At 38.6% G+C, this 18,715-nt stretch overlaps 1 protein-coding gene across 2 annotated transcripts in view; it reads right to left on the bottom strand.

Moving 5' to 3' along the window:
* Window positions 1–18,715, bottom strand: part of dapp1 (dual adaptor of phosphotyrosine and 3-phosphoinositides) — a 26,316-nt gene extending 7,601 nt beyond the window's left edge. Inside the window, exons 1-9 of one of the 2 annotated variants that reach the window (XM_067613974.1) lie at window positions 18,396–18,703; window positions 14,982–15,104; window positions 13,471–13,607; window positions 11,575–11,705; window positions 9,501–9,548; window positions 9,241–9,303; window positions 9,047–9,132; window positions 5,232–5,319; window positions 600–1,600 (exon numbers count right to left, since the gene is read on the bottom strand). In XM_067613974.1, the coding sequence (XP_067470075.1) occupies window positions 1,577–1,600; window positions 5,232–5,319; window positions 9,047–9,132; window positions 9,241–9,303; window positions 9,501–9,548; window positions 11,575–11,705; window positions 13,471–13,607; window positions 14,982–15,104; window positions 18,396–18,454 (759 nt within the window). In that variant the 5' untranslated portion in view covers window positions 18,455–18,703 and the 3' untranslated portion in view covers window positions 600–1,576. Of the gene's footprint in view, window positions 1–599; window positions 1,601–5,231; window positions 5,320–9,046; window positions 9,133–9,240; window positions 9,304–9,500; window positions 9,549–11,574; window positions 11,706–13,470; window positions 13,608–14,981; window positions 15,105–18,395 lie in introns of those variants that run through there. The other variant, XM_067613973.1, reaches the window with a different exon arrangement.

The following is an 18,715-nucleotide window of genomic DNA, read 5'->3' as shown; positions in this document are numbered from 1 at the left end:
GCCTTCTTGGGTAACAGTAAAGGGTAAGTATAAGTTAAATAAGTAGTTTACTTTTTTTATTATTGTAAATTATCATCATATCAAAGATATTCTGGTAGAGCCCCAGAATATAAATATAGACCTGGAAATGCATATGATACATCCTCTTTAAGATAGACTTGCATAAGTACAAATCTGTCCCCAAATGCTACAGCATAAAATTATATTTTCAACAATAATGTGCTTCCAACTGTTTGACATTTTGTGAGGAAGAACTTGATTGGCCTGCACAGAACCCAGAGCTCAACCCCATCCAACACCTTTGTGATGAACTGGAACATTAGCCAGACCTCATCACCCAACATCAGTATTGGACCTCACTAATGCCCTTGTGTCTGAATGGGAGAAAATCCCTGCAGCCAGGTTCCAACACCTGGGTAGTAAAGTTCTTTTAAGTTTGACACATGTAGTCAACTCGTGCTGCCATTAGTAGATAATTAAAGTGTTACTAAAACAGTGATACATTTAATAACTTGAACAGTGGAGTGTCAGTGTATTTGCATGCATGAAAGCTTTGTTTCAGAGGTGTTATTGAAAAACGAAACATCTGGTGAGAATCATTCAGTTAACTGGTTTTATTTAAAATCATATCCTTACATGATGACATTCATCAGTCTTCTGTAAATTCTCATGTAGTATTCATCAGTTTTCTATATATTTCATCTTGTCAACAAATCCCAAACCAACAATGAATTGATCTTCTAACTAGTATTGTGTGTGTATCAAAGCTTGATATCTTATTCCTCTGGGCCATACAGCTCTATTGTTGTCCAAAAACTATTAAAAACATCAGTGAGTCAAACTGTTGAACTGGGTAACATTTTCCTCCGTCACCATGAACACACACACACACACACACACACACACACACGCACACACACACACACACACACACACACACACACACTGTAACTTTAACTTAATCCCACACACACTGTCCTGCTGCCAGAAATACTCACTAGAGATTAATCCGCCACTGAAAATAGTCCCCAACAAATGCACTATTCCCCCTGTTGAGAAACTTTTGTTAAAAATAACAAGTGACAAGCTGCTTTAGGAAATTACTGAGTCTTAAAGATGAACCTATTTGTGAGCTGTTTATGAAGATTTACATCTTCAGTAGAAAACAACGGGCTTGGTGCCACAGCCAGAGGAGTCAAAGTATTGAGAGATGGATTTACACATTGTTGGTTTTGGTCTTTTAATTAATAATATAGAATAACACCTTTCTTATCTTAAATAATTGTTCATGTTAAAAAAAAAATCCCCTAAGAAAGAACATCTACAGCAAAGTAAGACTGTCAACAAGATATTTAGAGGAACTTAAGCAAACTTTTTTAGAAAATAAAGTAATGAAAATTAAATAAGTCATAAAGCACAGTAGAGTCACATCCATGTTGTTATTCTTCACTCAGTGCAATCAGGGAAATGTGTCCCTGTGTTATTCATGCTGGAATGTGATCTTCAGTTTTGAACAGTGATGTTATGTCTTCTATGAAGGTCTGGCTTCTTTCGATCTCTTGTTCATTGACAGCAGTCATCGACCTTTTCGTATCTGTGACTGGAAACGAGAAATTTACTACAACAAAGAAGTGAAATTAGCTGTTCCTTTAAATACTGTAGATTGTGTAGGTTTGTTAGTTTTAAGCCAAGTCAACAACAAAAATTGAAAAGTGAAGATTAGTATTGACTTAAAGAGTCAGCTCTCCCAAATGACAAACACCTATTTCCTCTATTTTCCTTTAGTCAGACAGTTTTATCTTTTGTCCAAGTTGTCAGATATCTGTCTCTGAGATTTGTGCCTCAGGAGGAGAATCATACTTCATTTGTGCTCACAGCATTAAAACTACCTTGAGTTTTTTGTGCTTTCTCATCTCGCAGGAAACCCTGGGTTGCAGGCCGAGCCTTGGCGGTCCTTCGCAGTCCTGTTTGTGTCCTTCCCTGGCTATTACTGCTGTTATTGTTATTGTTATGATTGTTGTTATTCCCTGTTATTCCTTATTCTAACCCTAGCCCTAACCCTAACCCCCCCCCCCCCCCCCCCCCCCTTTCTTTCTCTCTCTCAACCCAACCGGTCAAGGCAGATGGCTGCCCACCAAGAGCTGGGTTCTGCTTGAGGTTTCTACCCGTTAAAGGGGAGTTTTTCCTTACCGCTGTCACCGAGTGCTACTCAGTTGTTGGGTCTCTGTAAATTAAAGAGTATGGTCTAGACCTGCTCTATGTGAAAAGTGCCCTGAGATGACTTTTGTTGTGATTTGGCGCTATATAAATAACAACTGATTGATTGATTGATACTGAAGAAATACAGATGGGTGACAAATTGAAGGAAAAAACAATATAAAGTGTGTTAGTAAGGCGTTGGGCCACCACGTGCCATCAGTACAGCTTCAATGTGCCTTGGCATTGATTCCACAAGTCTCTGAACTCTACTAGAAGGATGAACATCATTCTTCCAAAAGATACCATTTGGTGTTTTGATGATGGTGGTGGAGAGCACTGTCTAACACGACAGTCCAAAACTTCCCATAAGTGTTCAACTGGGTTGAGATCTGGTGACTGTGAAGGCCATAACATATGATTCACATCATTTGCATACTCATCAAACCATTCAGTGACCCCTCGTGCCCTGTGAATTGGGGCATTGTCATCCTGGAAGAGACCACTCCCATCAGGATAGAAATGTTTCATCATAGGACAAAGGTGATCACTCAGAAAAACTTTGTATTGATTTGCAGTGACTCTTCCCTCTAAGGGGACAAGTGGACCCAAACCATGCCAGCAAAATGCCCCCCACAGCATAACAGAGCTACTAGATCCCCTCACTATAGGGGTCAAGCAATCAGACCTGTGATGGTTTTTCCTTTAATTTGTCACCTGTCTGTAGTCCTTGTGTCATGTACCATTTGTTTACGGTGGGTTTAGCACCCCCTGCTGGATGTTTTTGGTGCAGCTTTAAAGCAAAGCCACTTTAGGAAACTTCCTCTCTCTTGTTTTTCCATTGGTTAATGCAAATATGTACCCAGGTTGTAGTTCATTTCAACTATCTTTGTTTGGAATACATGCTGCAGAGCATGGATATATCAAAACAACTGGATGTGGCACTGCTGCTCAGCCTTACTGCCAATTCTTCCTAGTGGCCACTGCAGCGAAAAAATGCTGTGGCCCAAAAAGCATTTTCCCCATAGACCACCAATATAAAAAAAGACGTCTGTAAAACTGTTTACAGGACACCTCGGACTGCAAATGAGGTCAACTATTAATCTTTGTATTATAAATTTTAATCCATGAAGGTTTTATATTTGTAAAACTTTCCTTAGGCCTAGAAAATTATAACTAAAATTGAATTTTAAAATTTGTGACATCCCAATGTAAACTCTATTGTTCCAAGCAGGAACTTGCGGGCAGGGCCAGTGGGACAAACACTACTGCACATATTCAGTGCGTCACACAATGCGGATGCAAACCCAGAAGCTCAAAAACTTTTTTGGCTCATGTGCCAGGCGAGCAAGATGACATGATGTGTCAAGATATTCCAGTAAAGATGCGTCATACATACTTCTAGGCCTGAGTCATCATTCTAGCCTCTCAGTGCATAGTGTTTAGCTATCTGTCTATGTGTGCACTTTAGACATGCATACAGAGGGCAAAATACCCTATCAACTGTTGACTGTGTATGCTATAGATTATTTAGAGTAACAGGAACACTGACTAGGCGGCTGTGGCTCAGGAGGTAGAGTGGGTTGTCCACTAATTGGAAGATCAATGGTTCAATCCCTGGCTCCTCCAGTCCTTATGTTGAATTGTCCTCGGGCAAGATACTGAACTCCAAATTGCTTTTTTTGTGCCATCGGTGTGTGAGTGTATGTGAATGATTAGAAACTCCTCCTGATGAGCAGGTTGGCACCTTGCATGGCAGCCTCTGCCATCAGTTTATGAATGTGTGAATGGGTGAATGTGGCACATAGTGTAAAGTGCTTTGAGTAGTCAAAGACTAGAAAGGCGTTATATAAATGCAGCCCATTTACTGGAAAGATGTGTTGCTCATTAATTCATTTTTCAGTGCTGTGAGCACCACAAACTAAATGGACTGCATTATACATAATGCTACCCATTCAAACAAACAGTCACACAAAATTTGGGGTTCAGTTTCTTGCTCAACGACACTTCAATATGTGGACAGGAGGAGCTGGGGATCAAACCACAAACCCTGTGATTAATGGACAACATAAACTAGACTGCATTTGCCTCCACTGTATTGAGGTAGAGGCAGAAATGTGACCCAGCTTTGTTGAACTGTCCCTTTAGATCCTTACACCCATATTCTTATCCTTTTTTTTTGGAGTAGTTACAGATTTGTATCTGTGTTGTGGATACAGACAACAGGAAATGTTGAACTGGAAAGCATTCATCAATTAATGTGTGTGACTGGTAACACCAAAACCTCCATTTAAATAAATATGAATTAATTACTAAATTATTATTGGAAACATTACTCGACATATGCTAAATTGTCTGCTTGCCTTTAGTTCTCTAAAGGCATGGCATGTTTTGCATGTTAAGCTGACTTGCTGTGTTCTGACTACTAACCTAAGAACCTTAGGAAATTATTTAGTGGAAGTGTACAGATTACTGATTTAACACTGTTTCTACTTTCAGTTTAAATGGTCACAAAGAATTTCAGCTTTCAATATCAAACTGACAATATCAGAGACTTATGCTACACACGCAAACACACACACAGTCATATAGTATAGCAGTGTGTTTTTTGGAACCAGCAGAGGATCCTATAATCAAAAGTGTTTGCTCAGCAATTAAATAAATATGGTATTTTTCAGTAATAAGGAAGTAGGTTTAATATTACACAAGCTATATAACATGTTACTCACTTTCAATTTGTTTGCACTGCTTCAAACAAAAATCATCCCTCATCTATGACACTGCAGGACTTCCTGAGTCATAAAGTGTGGTAATTACCAACTGTCCCTTCAGTTAGTGATTTCCTCTATTTCCTAGAATGCTTCTCATCAACCCCCATGAAAGGCAGGACCTTGCTATGTCCAGAGATGTTTTGTCTTGAAACTACACAATGACATGGAGTGAAGAGGGGAGGCTCTCCAACAGTTTAAGTTACTGGTAAAAATATCAAACTTCCTACCAGCACTGTTTAAAATTTACAGTGTAGACGAACTCACCAGTTTCCACCTCAGGATCTTGATCCACTCATCTGCCTCCACAGCGGTCTTTGCACAGAGATAAAATGTCCTCTCAGGAAACACCATACTGTGGAGAATATATGTCATGCAGAGTTACCCCCAGGTTAAGAGAAAGAAAGCTGTGTATTACTGTGGTATGTGTGCAAGCTAACAGGACAACACAGAACCAAACATCTGCACTGTGGGAGCTGGCTCATATTACATAATTTTGCAAGACAGATGTGTGGTGATTCTAATTGCCATGACTGTAAACATAGTAATACAGTTTCAGGGTACAACATCTAATTTTGGTACACAATGTGTTGCTATGATGAATCTGTGACTTTACCAGCTCTGACATTAAAGGACAGTTTCACAGTTTTTCCAGTCTGTCTTAAAATAACAGCTAAGTGTCCAAATGAACATATAAATCTGTTTTTCTTGCTGTAATCATTCCTCCTGTTCATACTGACCATTAGAATATCTCTTCATAATGCACTTACGATGGAAGTGATGGGGGACAAAATCCACAGTCCTCCTTCTGTGCTAAAATGTATTTAAAAGTTTATCTGAAGCTAATATGAAGCTCCAGCATCCAAATGAGTCAAATAAAGTAAATATCTTTCAACATTACAGTCGTTTTGTGTCTATACTTCCACCGCAGCTCAACAGGGAAACACTGTCTGAGTCAACACAAAGAGGGAATTTGATGCTAAAAAGACTGTAAATGTGTCAGATATCCACTTGATATGATTAACTCAGACTGATGAAGACTCATATAAGCTTCACATCAACTTTTAAATGACTGTGTGGACACACTGTGGATTTTGGCCTCCATCACTTACATTGAAAGCACATTTGAAGGATCTTTTAATATCCAGTATGAACAAGAGGAATAATTACAGCGAGGAAAACCTCTTTCACTGTTCATATGGACACCTGACTGCTGTTTTAAGACACACTTGAAAAACTGTGAACCTGTCCTTTAAAGATAGCCTATTACCAAGTCAGAGAGAGGTCATATCATTTGTCTCATTTGAATGTCTTTCATTGTTTAATAGAAGCTTTGGCTGGGTTTCATTTCAAAGGTAGGACATGTTTTAAATCAAACTTTTGATTTTAGATGAACAAAAAAGCAATATCATTAGAGAAAGCATCATCAGCAGGCAGCCGAAGCTAATGTCTGTACACTAACAGCCGCCATGATGTGAGGCTCGCATTTATTGTCTCACTACAGGCCAGTAATGCAGATATAAAAAAGTGCCAAGAAGTATTTTATATTCTACTCTGTGACAGACCAGAGCAGAGAATCACATGTTTGACTAAAAGCAGTATTCAGTCATCTCAACAGAACTGAGCGTTAGAGACCATGCTGTGGTTATTTTGTCCCACAATGCATTAGCATTTAAGAGTGTCCATTTGAGGAGTCTCCTGGATAATGTAACAACAGCATGGGATTACATTCAGTTTTGTGTGCCGGATGGCAATAAATATCACAGAAGCCATAAGTGGCCCTTGCTCTGGAGAAGTATATGGCAGCATGTGTCTGCTTGTATTGGTATTTCAATTGCAAGTTGATTTTATGATCCAGGTTATGATTAGAATATCTGTGCAGAAATAATTCAGCAGCCATAATGTTTTAGGAAAAATGTAAATGATGTAAGTATAGCTCACGTCAAAATATAGTTTCTACTTGACACATTGTGGCTGATTTACAGCATCACATGTGAGGAAATGGAAATTACACTGATGGACAAATACAACGTGTTTATTGCTGAGAGACAACAGACAAAAATTATGAATTTCAAATGAATTCATTGGAACGTCCTTCGTGATGCCAATTCCCAGGTCAGCAGAGGAGTGAGAAGACAAGCAATAAGGCAAGTGAGAAGCACCCTTTTAGCACACACACTGTATCACCCATCCTCCATTGCTGTAGTGCGTATGTGTTTGCTTTGTATGCCTGAAGAAGCTCAAGGAGGTTGTGTGAACAGAAATGATACTCCAGCAGCCTGATAGAAAGCTAAATCAGCACTTCCTGTTTGCATTAATAACTGAGCAGCATTAGACATTATGTAAAAGGAAAAGGGGCATCAGTGGGTAGAAATGCTGTAAAACCACTGCTGCCTTTCAGCTCATGTGCCCTTCTTCTTCCCTCCCACTGTTTCCTTCTGTTATTTATCTGTTCAAACTTCCCCCTTTTCAAACAACGCAAATGTCAGTTTTTGCTACCATGGGGAAGTACAACTGAGAAGAAAACACCCACCTCAGACTGCAGAGCTCTGACTGATTTGCAATTAATTTGGTTCACTTTTTCTTTATATTGTCATCTGTTACATACAGTATTACACACATTGTGATGTTTGTATTTCATAGTCATGGTCATATTGTTTACATTTTATACCTTTTTATATTATTATGTTGTACATGTTTCATTGACTTTCTTGTGTGTAGTTTTAGTTGTTGTGTTATTTTTATACACGACCTGATTTGTTTCCTGAACTCTTCAACATTTCCTCTGAACTTATTGATGATGTTACTCAACACAGTTCACAGTTGAGTCTCCAAACACCAACAGTGAGATGGAAGGAAATATTGGCCACGGAGCATACTGTATGTTTAAAGAGATTCAATGGGTGTTCAGAAAGAACGCAAGTAAATTTTAGACACGGTGTGATTACATATGCAATCAATGGAAAGGCAAAAGTTGGTGCAAACAGATGCAAATTCACTCACAACACGAAATGAGCCGAAGAGGCATCTAATGAAAATGTTTCAAACTGAGTACAAAATATCCTGAATACTTCCAAAATGCACAGAGATAAGAGGAAAAATTAGAGAGGAAATGAAGTTCCTCATTAGTTTTGAGATAAGTCAGAGTTTAGCTCAGAGGAAACTTATAATTGACTGTGTGGTAGAGAGTTTCAAGTTAAATTTACTTTATACACGTTGACGATCCAGTAATCACCATGTTCTCTGTGCGTAAGATTTTACTCGCCATCACAATGACCCATACAATAACCCCCTGTTGTTAAATATCACAGTAGTTCCATATATAAAACGAAAGTAGAATTTAAAATGCGGTTGTGTATTTTGCATGTCATTTTTTTTTTGCTTTTCTTTTTTTATCAATAAAGTTTAAATCAGTGAGATTCTATCTGGTTTTACATGCAAAAATAACTGGTGAGATTTTGATAAATCTGGCCCAAATGTCATATGCTTAATAAAAGTTCAGGCCTGAACACATCTACATATCACTATTGAGTCATAGTGTAACAGTAGTACACTTTATTGCTGATAGAAAATATGTTCAAGGATCATTTTATTAATCTACCCTCCTGTGTGGAACAAGTACTTGGTATTCCTGAATGCTATGGTTCATACATCAGTTTTATTTTCTCTTCTACAAAGGCGAGAAGGAAAATCAAATCCTTTATGAATGTTGTGGCCTATCTGCTGTTTCTGAAAAACTCCTTTCTCCAGCCTCCAACCCCACAAGATTTCTGACCAATGAACAGAATGACAGCTCCCACATGGCTTTTACTGATACATTTTGGTTTGCTTGAAATTTTGTTGTGTGACACCAAACCGAACCAAACTGAACCAAAGGGAAAATGCAACAATGTAGCAGCTCATCCACTGATTGGGACCAAAGCAAACAAACTATAGGTGTGAAAACACCCGAAAAATCATCATGTCTCAGCCTCTGCTGCACAGACTTCCATTATTCTTTTTTAATCTGTCTATTGTCTTTATGGAAGTATGATAATAAACCATCACTGACAGATGGTCCAACACTCCACTCCAACACTTACCAGAAACAGTTGACTCTGTCCTGAGAGTAGTCAAACTGGACTGCAGAGCAGGCTCTCAGATCCAGGGTTCGAATGGGCTCCTCACACTGCAACAGAGACACACTCCAGCTTATGTTTACATACTACAAGCTCGAACCCTTGTAAAGCGAAATAGCATTTAACACATGATTTCCCAGAGTTGAAGACAGACTCACCACTTTGTCTTTGAAGTATCTGAGTTCATATCTGTTTAGTGTGAACCATCTCTGTTTCCAGTTCTGCAACGAGGTTTGAAATTGGAAGCATTTCAAATTACTCAGTAAGTGGGCTGAACACCACATATTCCTAAAATAGTCCTGCTCTACTACAGTTAAAACGTTTTCAACTGCAGTCACAGTAGCACAGCTGAAAACAGACGTCCTGATAAAAGCTTGTAAAAGCTTCATGCTTAGACATGGTGAGGTGTAACTCTTACCTTCACAAATGCTCCTTGTTTCACCAGATAGCCTTCCTTTGTGCCCAGCTGAAAACAAATGTTTTGTGTCAGTAGAAAAATTCTACAAGTGAGAGAAGTTTTTTGACTCATTTTTATAAATATTGAGTCTATTTTAAACATATTCACACTTCAGTGTCCTGCTTTGCTCGTCATCCGCCTGTGATGCAAACTGTGACTACAGAAGTTATGTACGCACTCAGCGTAGCACTGAGTGGCGGTGGGCCCATGCTAAAGCTTCCGGCAGATTTGATTTGACTGATGTACTAACAGATTCCATCTCAACACCGCTTGCTCTTGTGCTGCAAGTTTCAAAATTTTAAATAACTTAAAAAGACACAGGAGCATAGGAGGCCCCACCATCACCCTAACCCATCCCAAAGATAATTTTTCTTTTTCTCATTTTTTTCAACTAAAATTACTAGCTTTTTCAGGAGCTTCAACCACATCTCATGGTTTTCATTAGTGAATTAAGTTGTTTTTTTCATTTACTATGTGGTTGGTTCAGTTGTCATCAGTTTTGAACTTCAGTAACATGAGGGTCTCTGGTGTTGGATGTCAATGATGACACACTTCTTGTAGAGGGTCCTTGCTGTTTGCCTCCTTCTCACTGATAAGATGTTATACTCTTGATACGAGGCTCCTCACACTGATCTTTGGTGTTGTAATAGCTGAGAATTCAAATTAAGATACTATTTCTATGTGTGTGGTTTCCTGTGAACTGTGCTCCTATTAGTCTTCACAAAAAACCTACAAGCCCCTTTCTGTTCACTAGTGAATTGATGTGTTGGATGAAGCTTTCAGTGCTGGAGCAGCACAGTTTGGAGAAAGTGTCAATCTGTTCAAAATGTTCCATGTTAGCTACAATGGGGGAGATGGGTGACCTCATGGCTGTTTCTTTAGTTACTGCTTGTGGACATTGTCTTTGTACAAGACAAAACTTAAGACAAAAGACAAAACTTAAAGGGAAACTTAGGGATTTTTCAGCCTGGACCCTATTTTCCCATTTTTTTGTGTCTAAGTGTCTAATTGGGGACAACAATTTTTGAAATTGGTCCAGTATTGATTGAGAGTGTTTTAGCAGGCAGCCGTGAAATGGGCTGCAATATAATCCTTTGGGTCAATAGCGCCCCATCAATGTACATCCACTAAAAGTGCTTGTTTTTACTACTGACAGACTCAGATTGTTATTATCAGTGTCTGACAACATTATGGAGCTCGTTCATGGCTCACAGGTTAAATATGTACTCGTTGGCTGCATACATGATATCATGCTGAAAGACTGAAGGTATGTCCCAGGCAAAAACTCAGCAACCTCACCGTCCTCATCCTCACAGCGGATCCATGTAAAAGGCATGTAAAAATATTGTGTATTTAAGGGTTAGTTAGCCCCAGTATTATAGTACTGTATTATAAGTAACAATGTAATTAAAATGTTCATTCTAACATGCCTTTAAATGGTTTGGATGTTTATAAATATATGTTTACTTGGACAGTGTGCTTTACTTGTTTACACACAGTGGATGTTCCAGTCCAGAACAAGTATTTCTCTAACTTGGCTATGACCACATTAAATAATGTAGTTAGCTAACACCATACTATGGTCTTACTACTGTAGGTTGTAAGCTAGTTAGCCAGGTTTGCTAACATTTGCTCCTTACATGTGTGCTCTTGTAGTTTTCATTTTGGAAACCTTTTGAAAAACTAAAAAAAAAGACACCACCCTATAAACTCTTTAGATACCAGGTATCACTCTTATAGAGCCTCATGCTCAACATTTGAACATGCGGTAAAGTCCATTGCATGACTGGTCTGCTTTACCTGCTGTAAGCTATTATTGGACAATTGCTGTTGGGGGCAGCTTTAGCAAATGGTCAGTTACTTTGATGAGTACAATTTTATCGTAACCTTTAGAAATGATGGCCAAAACAATGAAATTACTACCCAAGTTGTAACAGACTGGAATTATCCTTTACTTCAGTCACGTCACATTACACGTACATTTTAATATCCATGAGCATCAGCTGCTCAAATGTGTGTGCAGCAAGTGTCATACCGATGGTGCATTCGCCACCAGGTCATTTTCAGTGCGTCCAGTCTGTATGGCTGTGTGAACTCTTACAGACTCGTAGATGGATGGCTCCTCCACACGCCATGGGTACGGACACTTTAGCACCATGAGCGTCCCTGGTTCAGAGGGAGAGAGGAGGTCATAGTCCTGACTAACTGAAGAAAACACAAGATCCAACAACGCAATGCATATGAGTGAGGCTTCTCTCTTGTGGTGACATTGGAAAATGTGTGGTGGGGATTTTGTAACAGAGCTGGAATGTGTTGCAATTCCTCATGTGTGTCATGTGTGCATCGTGCATCACTGGAAAATCAGATTATGAGATGTGATTATGTGATGTTTGACACGTTCCTGTTGTCCCAGGATATATCATCACATCACCCAACTCTAATGCCTTGCCATTTTTCAATTTCCCATTCAGTCTCACTGGTTTGGTCTGAGGAAAGGCTGAACTTTCTGTCAGGATGTATATACATCCTTCCTTTTTCACTACACACTAAAAATCACTGGGTTAAAATGTTACCCAGTTTGGATCAATATAGGTTTAGTGTTATTTTTTATTTTACTGTTGAGTTATTCACCCAAACTGAAGCTTGTTATAGTCTACTCTACTCCTTTTTAAGTTACAAGTCACAGTTTGTTATTGATTGTTAAGAACTTGTGTATCTTTTGAATATCATATGCACTTTGTTTTGTACAAGAAACAAAACATCTGTGACAGTTAAAATATGTGACAGGGGTTAAAACTGTACTCAGTCTGGGTCAATATGGCACCAATACAACATTGGGTTAATTTTACCCAGCAGCAAACTGTTATTTTGACCCAGTGTTACACACAACAAGCTTGAGCTAAAAATTGTCACTAAGTTATTAACAATCAAAAACAAAATGTGACATTTAAGTTTAAAAAGAGTAGATTATAATAAGCTTTAGTTAAATAAAATAACACTAAAACTGGGTCAGAACAACTCTTTGTCTTGATTGGCTTCCTGGGTAGCATTAACCCGGCATTGTGTTGGTGCTATATTGACCGGTAGTGTGTAATGCTGAAGGACTCTACGCCCAGCCATGGATCTAAACCTAATGTCTGTAATGAAAAGCATTTGATCCTTGGCCATTTGTTTGCCCTTTGCCAGACATCCACTGGTGCTCCCGAGGGGACTTATGTTTTAATTGCACAATATTGTGTTATGATATTCAGTTTAGTTCAACTTTATTTCACTTCAGTCATCCTGTGATCTGTGTCATGTCACAAGCAACACACAGATTGAGTATGTTTTCATGTACACTACGGTCCCTAGTATAAGTCTTATCCTGGTTATAATCATATTAGGGATGGGATTTGATTGGTAGCTTGTTCAGTACAGTACACAGCCTGGAGGGATAAGTTGAGGGCTTTAATTCCTCTGATCTAAGCCCAGTGCTTTTGCTTCCTCCTTAGATGTGGCATGCATAAACTTGAGACATCTGTTCAGCGTATGTAAAAGTTGGTTAACAGGTTAGGCAAGTAAAGAACAACTTTGGGTTCTGGTTTTAGGTTAGGCAAACAGTTTGGTTAATCCTTGGTTGATTTATTTGGTGTGGGCTCTGCGAGAAAACAGCAGAAATACTGTGTGTAAGCTGAAAACTGAACCCAGGTCTGTTTACAGTTTATAGTAAATGGACAGTATCTAGGCCTCCTGATCAGCAATCCTGACAAACACTTTTACATTTACAAATTCTAACTACTTGAGTCTTTTCTATATTTGAAGACCTTTAATTCCTCATGAATCAAACATTTGTGTATGAGGCTGAACAAAGTCACCTCAGCATTATGCTGCTTTGAAGCTGCTAACTTGCAGTGAATGTGTTAGTGAATGTCTGAAATGAGACTCTGCATACCTGCATCACTGCCCAGCAGAGGCTGGTTAGCGAAGTGGTTGATAAAGTCCTGAAGGGTTGCAAACTTGTTAAACCCGAACACATAGCCATCTTTGTCTTTACGTGTCACATGAAAATGCTTGACTGAATCCTTCGCCCTGTGTGTGAAGTTACAAATAAAATGACATGTAACATTGCACTTTTCCTTTAAGATACCTTTTTCTTGAATTAAAAGAAGTCATTCACATGCAAAAATGATCCAAGAGAATGATCCATATTGGTGCTTTTCTGCAGAAAAAAGGTGAGTGACATTACAGAGATGCAGCTTAAAGGAAAATGTCAAACATTAATTAGATTATTTTCTTAACTGTAAAGCTAAGGCTCATGATATACTTGCTTTTATTAGCATGTACAAAGACACATAGTGGCTGCAACACATTGTTTACATACTTGTTTGTGTACTTTGTGTGTAACAGGAAGATTTAAAGTACATCTACAGTAGTGTGCAGCCAAATCATCCCTGTGCCACCTGGAATATCTTCCCTCAGAACTTCCAATTTTGAGCAATGTAAACAGGACCGAAGATGACGAGATGTTCATGAAGGAAAACTAGCAACATGCTTTATTATTATCTCTTGAGAGCTTTCCTTCACTGTTATTGTTGTTTGTTCTGTGTCTGTAGCTTTACTTCATGTCTTGATAAACTGCCTATACCTTTCATGTGATTAATGAACATTCATTTTGGTGGATGAGAACAACCAGGATGTGCACACAAACATGCAGTTAAAAACATGTTTATTAGCACTCTTATCTGATCCTTGAGCAACAATTAGATTCAAAACCATATATGTGTTTCCTGTTGATCACTGGTTCAGGTATCATTTGAAATGTTACAATACTAGTTCTGATACTGAGTTTCAATACCAATATCAAAATAATACTTTGTTCAATACCTTACTTTGAGAAATATTAAAAAAAGAAGTCAGTCTCAAATGTTAAACGTCCTCTAAACACATGCAGCCACAACAAGAACTTCTTCTGAATAAAAACTGAATTATAATCTGAATATTTATCATATGATCAAATCAAGTTCACCAATCTGACCAGGCAGTGAACAGCAGCTTTTGGTCATGTTCCAAAAATATGAAAACGTAGCACATCTCAAATGTGAGAATTTGTTCTGATTATATGATACAGATTCAAATTATAATAAACATGCTCACTGGACTTTGGATTTAGCACTGCACTGAGAATCCCATTGTTGAAGCACAACCTCATTCTCCAATTCAGCAACTTTTGGTATTAAACAGTTTTCGATACTCAGTAAAACATTTTGCTCTCTACCAAAACAGTACTGAGGTTTGATGCAGTACATTGCACTAGGTTTAGGGGAATTACTTTAGCATAAGTTGTGATGTTCTAAAACAGGCCTCACAGTAACACCAGTGATATAAAGGAACAAGAGATGTCTATGTGACATTGTGTTTATATTTCTTTCATTTAGAATGATGGTGTTATATATGCTGACTGACCTGACAGACAGGGCGAAGCAGCCTGGTCCGTCGTGACTGTTTCTCAGGAGATAACTTCCATCACTCCCATTAGACAAGAGCAGAGCTTCTGCAGCGTGACGGGACAGGTCATAGTGGTACCACCTTCAACACAACACATCAGACATAAAATCTCTCATGTAAAGACAGAACCTGTTACTTAATAATGTGGTGAGCTGAGAAGCAAAATGATCAATCATATTTCTTAAAAAACAAGATCCAAATTTTGATAAAATACAGTGCAGCATGATCCAACAGCTCAGATCCAGACAACTGAACCGTGACTGCAAAGGTCAAGTCATAGCTTTTTCTCCCCTTCATGGTTGGTTCGAGGTACAACAGCTTTTGCTGTTGTATTTGGAATCCATACAGTTTCACACTGGCCACTTTAACACTGGTGAGAAACAAGAACGTTCACATTCACTGACATTAAAGCATATTGTCATGTCCAGTGTACAGCTGAAGTTTAGGTTAGAGATTCATAACAAAATGTTGCAGATAGTACTATAGGGAGATATTTATTTTGTTTGTTGTTTTATTAATAATTATTCATTATTAGTATTTGTTTGGAGTGTTTGATTACTATAGATATATGCTTTATTTAGATTAGATTTTTATGGTATTTTCTTTCATGGTATTTTTCGTTAGTTTAGTTTATTTATATGTTTGTTTAGCATATTTAGTTTAGTTTACTGGTATTCAGTTTTGTGAGAACTGGGTAACACTATGAGCACCTCAGATTGTGTAAGTAGGTAGGCAGGTATAGGACCAGCATGCACCTGGGTGGGTCTTTGGTTTGTTACTGGAGCAAGAGAGGCAGCAGGAGCTGTGATTTCTTTCTTCATTTGTTTGCCTGCTTGCATTTGATAAATATCCTCCAAGAAAACTCAAAGACTTTGTTTGGACGATGGACTTCTTTTGCCTACATTCCCACTACACTACCATGGTGCTTCAGTGCTCTTTTGATTATCAGTTGGATTCATGTTCCATTTATATTATGGACAAATAGCCACTACAAGTACACATTTTCCATGAAGGTATTTATAGACATAGCATCAAAAACTGAGCTGCGTGAGGTGTTTGGTCTATCACACTTAAAACTTCAATCTATTTTATAAATTGATCTTCCACAATTTGTCTTTGACTTTGGTATTGTTGTTGGTTTTCTGCTTTTATTCCACTGTAAAGCACTCTGTAACACTTTCTGAAGTGCATCGTGTATCATCTGATCCATATTAATTTTCGTAAGAAATGTACTCATTTTAAATTTTGGGGGAAAGGAGTGCTGGTCTCAGATCAGATACCCTGAGTTTGTGTGCTGGAATCAGTATCAGGGGAAAACAAGTTAGGTTATTTTAATTTAATTACAGTATGATTGGATATATTAATCTGTGCAAAGAGTTCTGTAAAATGATAATATGATAGAATCATATCATGATACAAGACCATTTATAATCTGTGAACTGTTATATTGAATTATGGTGCCCTAGCAGGAAGCGGCCTGACATACAGGTGCACTGTTGCTTCAAGCAGTGAGGGAGAAGAGACCTGGTGCTTTTCAGAGGAAAAGGAGATGATGTTTGCTGTTAAACCTCAACCTATGCGACAGATGTGGGGGAAACAAGTGTGAAAGGATGTGAAAGTTGATTATTTGCATTAGAGATGCTGAGAACATGTAAAGTAACTGTGATGGCGATATTTAAACAGAAAACAATCAAGACAGTATACAAAGGAAATGGCAGTAAAAACGAGAAAAGTCAGTTCATCAGAATGAGTTTGATTTAAATGCACAATACAGACGTGGTCGCAAATATTGGTACCCTTCCACCTTTTTTAAAAAAAACTACATTTTCTCTGTATGAAGTTGAAACTGACACAAGTATATGGTATCCATCATTATTTATTTCACATTGAATATAACTGAAACTTTGCTTTTGATTTACAACTTAATATATTATTTAATACAATAAAACAAATGAAAATGGCCAAAAATATTGGTAGCCTTAACTTAATATTTAACAGCACAGCCCTTGGAGGCAATAACTGCAGTCAAGCGCTTTCTGTAACTCTGAATAAGGTTTCTACACTTCCCCTCTGGTAGGTCAGCCCACTCCTCTAGAGCAAACTACTCCTGTTCTCTTATGTATTGATTTAAAGGTGTAAACTCCATGCAATGTCATAATACTGGAGTACACCAGCTTCATGGGCCGAGATTGAAGCATCAGAGGTGGACATATCCTGTATGGGTCAAACTTCAAATCCACACCTCCATTTTGTAATATCTGTATAAATCTGTAGTTTCTAAGTCCAAACTGAAACAACCCCAGACGATGTGATAGTGATGTAATCAGGTCGGTCATGGCTTGACTGCCATCATTACGGAAAAACCCACAATACCTCCTTACATAATTTTCACCTCACGTCCCTTTTTGCACAGCTGTTACTAATTCTGCTGCTACATAGAACTCAACGCCAACATCAGGATTTGATTGATTGTTCATATTTGATGATGGTGGTGGAGAGCGCTGTCTAACACATCAGTCCAAAATCTCCCATAGGTGTTCAATAGAGTTGAGATCTAGTGACTGTGAAGGTCATATCATATGATTCACATCATTTTCATACTCAAACCATTCAGTGACTGCTCATGTCCTGTGAATTGGGGCATTGTCATCCTGGAAGAGACCACTCCCATCAGGATAGAAATGTTTCATCATAGGATAAAGGTGATCAAAACAACTTTGTATTGATTTGCAGTGACTCTTCCCTCTAAGGAGACAAGTGGACCCAAACCATGCCAGCAAAATGCTCCCCACAGCATAACAGAGCCCCCAGATCCCCTCACTGTAGGGGTCAAGCATTCAGACCTGGACCAGTTTTTCCTTTAATTTGTCACCTGTCAGTAAATACACATTGCTTAGATGTTGCAGTCGTCAGCAGTTCCATATCTATTTTGCTGTTGAGTTTTCTGTATTTTAAAGGCTATACATGCTGGGGTATGTGGCATTAGTTCATGCTGTATACTTGTCCTTATACAAATAAACATTAAATAAAAAACGTGAAACAGCATTTGGTTGCCCTGGTATGTGCAGACTGAACCAGAACAACACCACCATTCACTACAATAATACACCAACATATACACGTCTTTGAATTAACACCTCTACTGTGTACAGTGCCAACAAACACTGAACATTATGTAACTCTACATAGAGTAGCCTACGTGTTTGTGAATAAATAAGAACACTTTCAATCGCATGATTTTTGAATAGAGTCTGGCACAGTAGTGGTTGCAGTTCGTTTCCCTCTTATGCTTCTAGCGGCGATGGCGTTTTGTGCAACAGGAGAAAGGCGAGAAAGCTTTACATCAAAGAGTTAATTATTTCACAGTCTTACCCCAAAGTCTCCAGCTCGTCGCTTATATCTTCAGAGGACGCATCACTGTAGAAACTCATCTCTCCAGGATTCACTCACTGCCTCAAAGTCTGCTGATCATCTGAGGAACAGCAGGCAGAAGTGAAAGCTGCCTGACAGCCTGACTGTGTCAGACACGCCTAAGAGGAAATAAGCTTTACTGTACAGAGCTTCCCAGGGGCCATGAAGGAGAAGAGAAGCACTGATACGAAAAGCTGCGCGAATTACAACCAATAAACCGAGGGGACGGACTGGCAAAAGCTTCTGTTTCCCACACTGCCATGAATGAAATTCAGAACTGA

Source organism: Thunnus thynnus, chromosome 16, assembly GCF_963924715.1.
Source record: "Thunnus thynnus chromosome 16, fThuThy2.1, whole genome shotgun sequence".
NCBI lineage: Eukaryota > Metazoa > Chordata > Actinopteri > Scombriformes > Scombridae > Thunnus > Thunnus thynnus.
The sequence above is the reverse complement of the archived record's forward strand: the minus strand, read 5'-3'. Positions and strand labels throughout refer to the sequence as shown.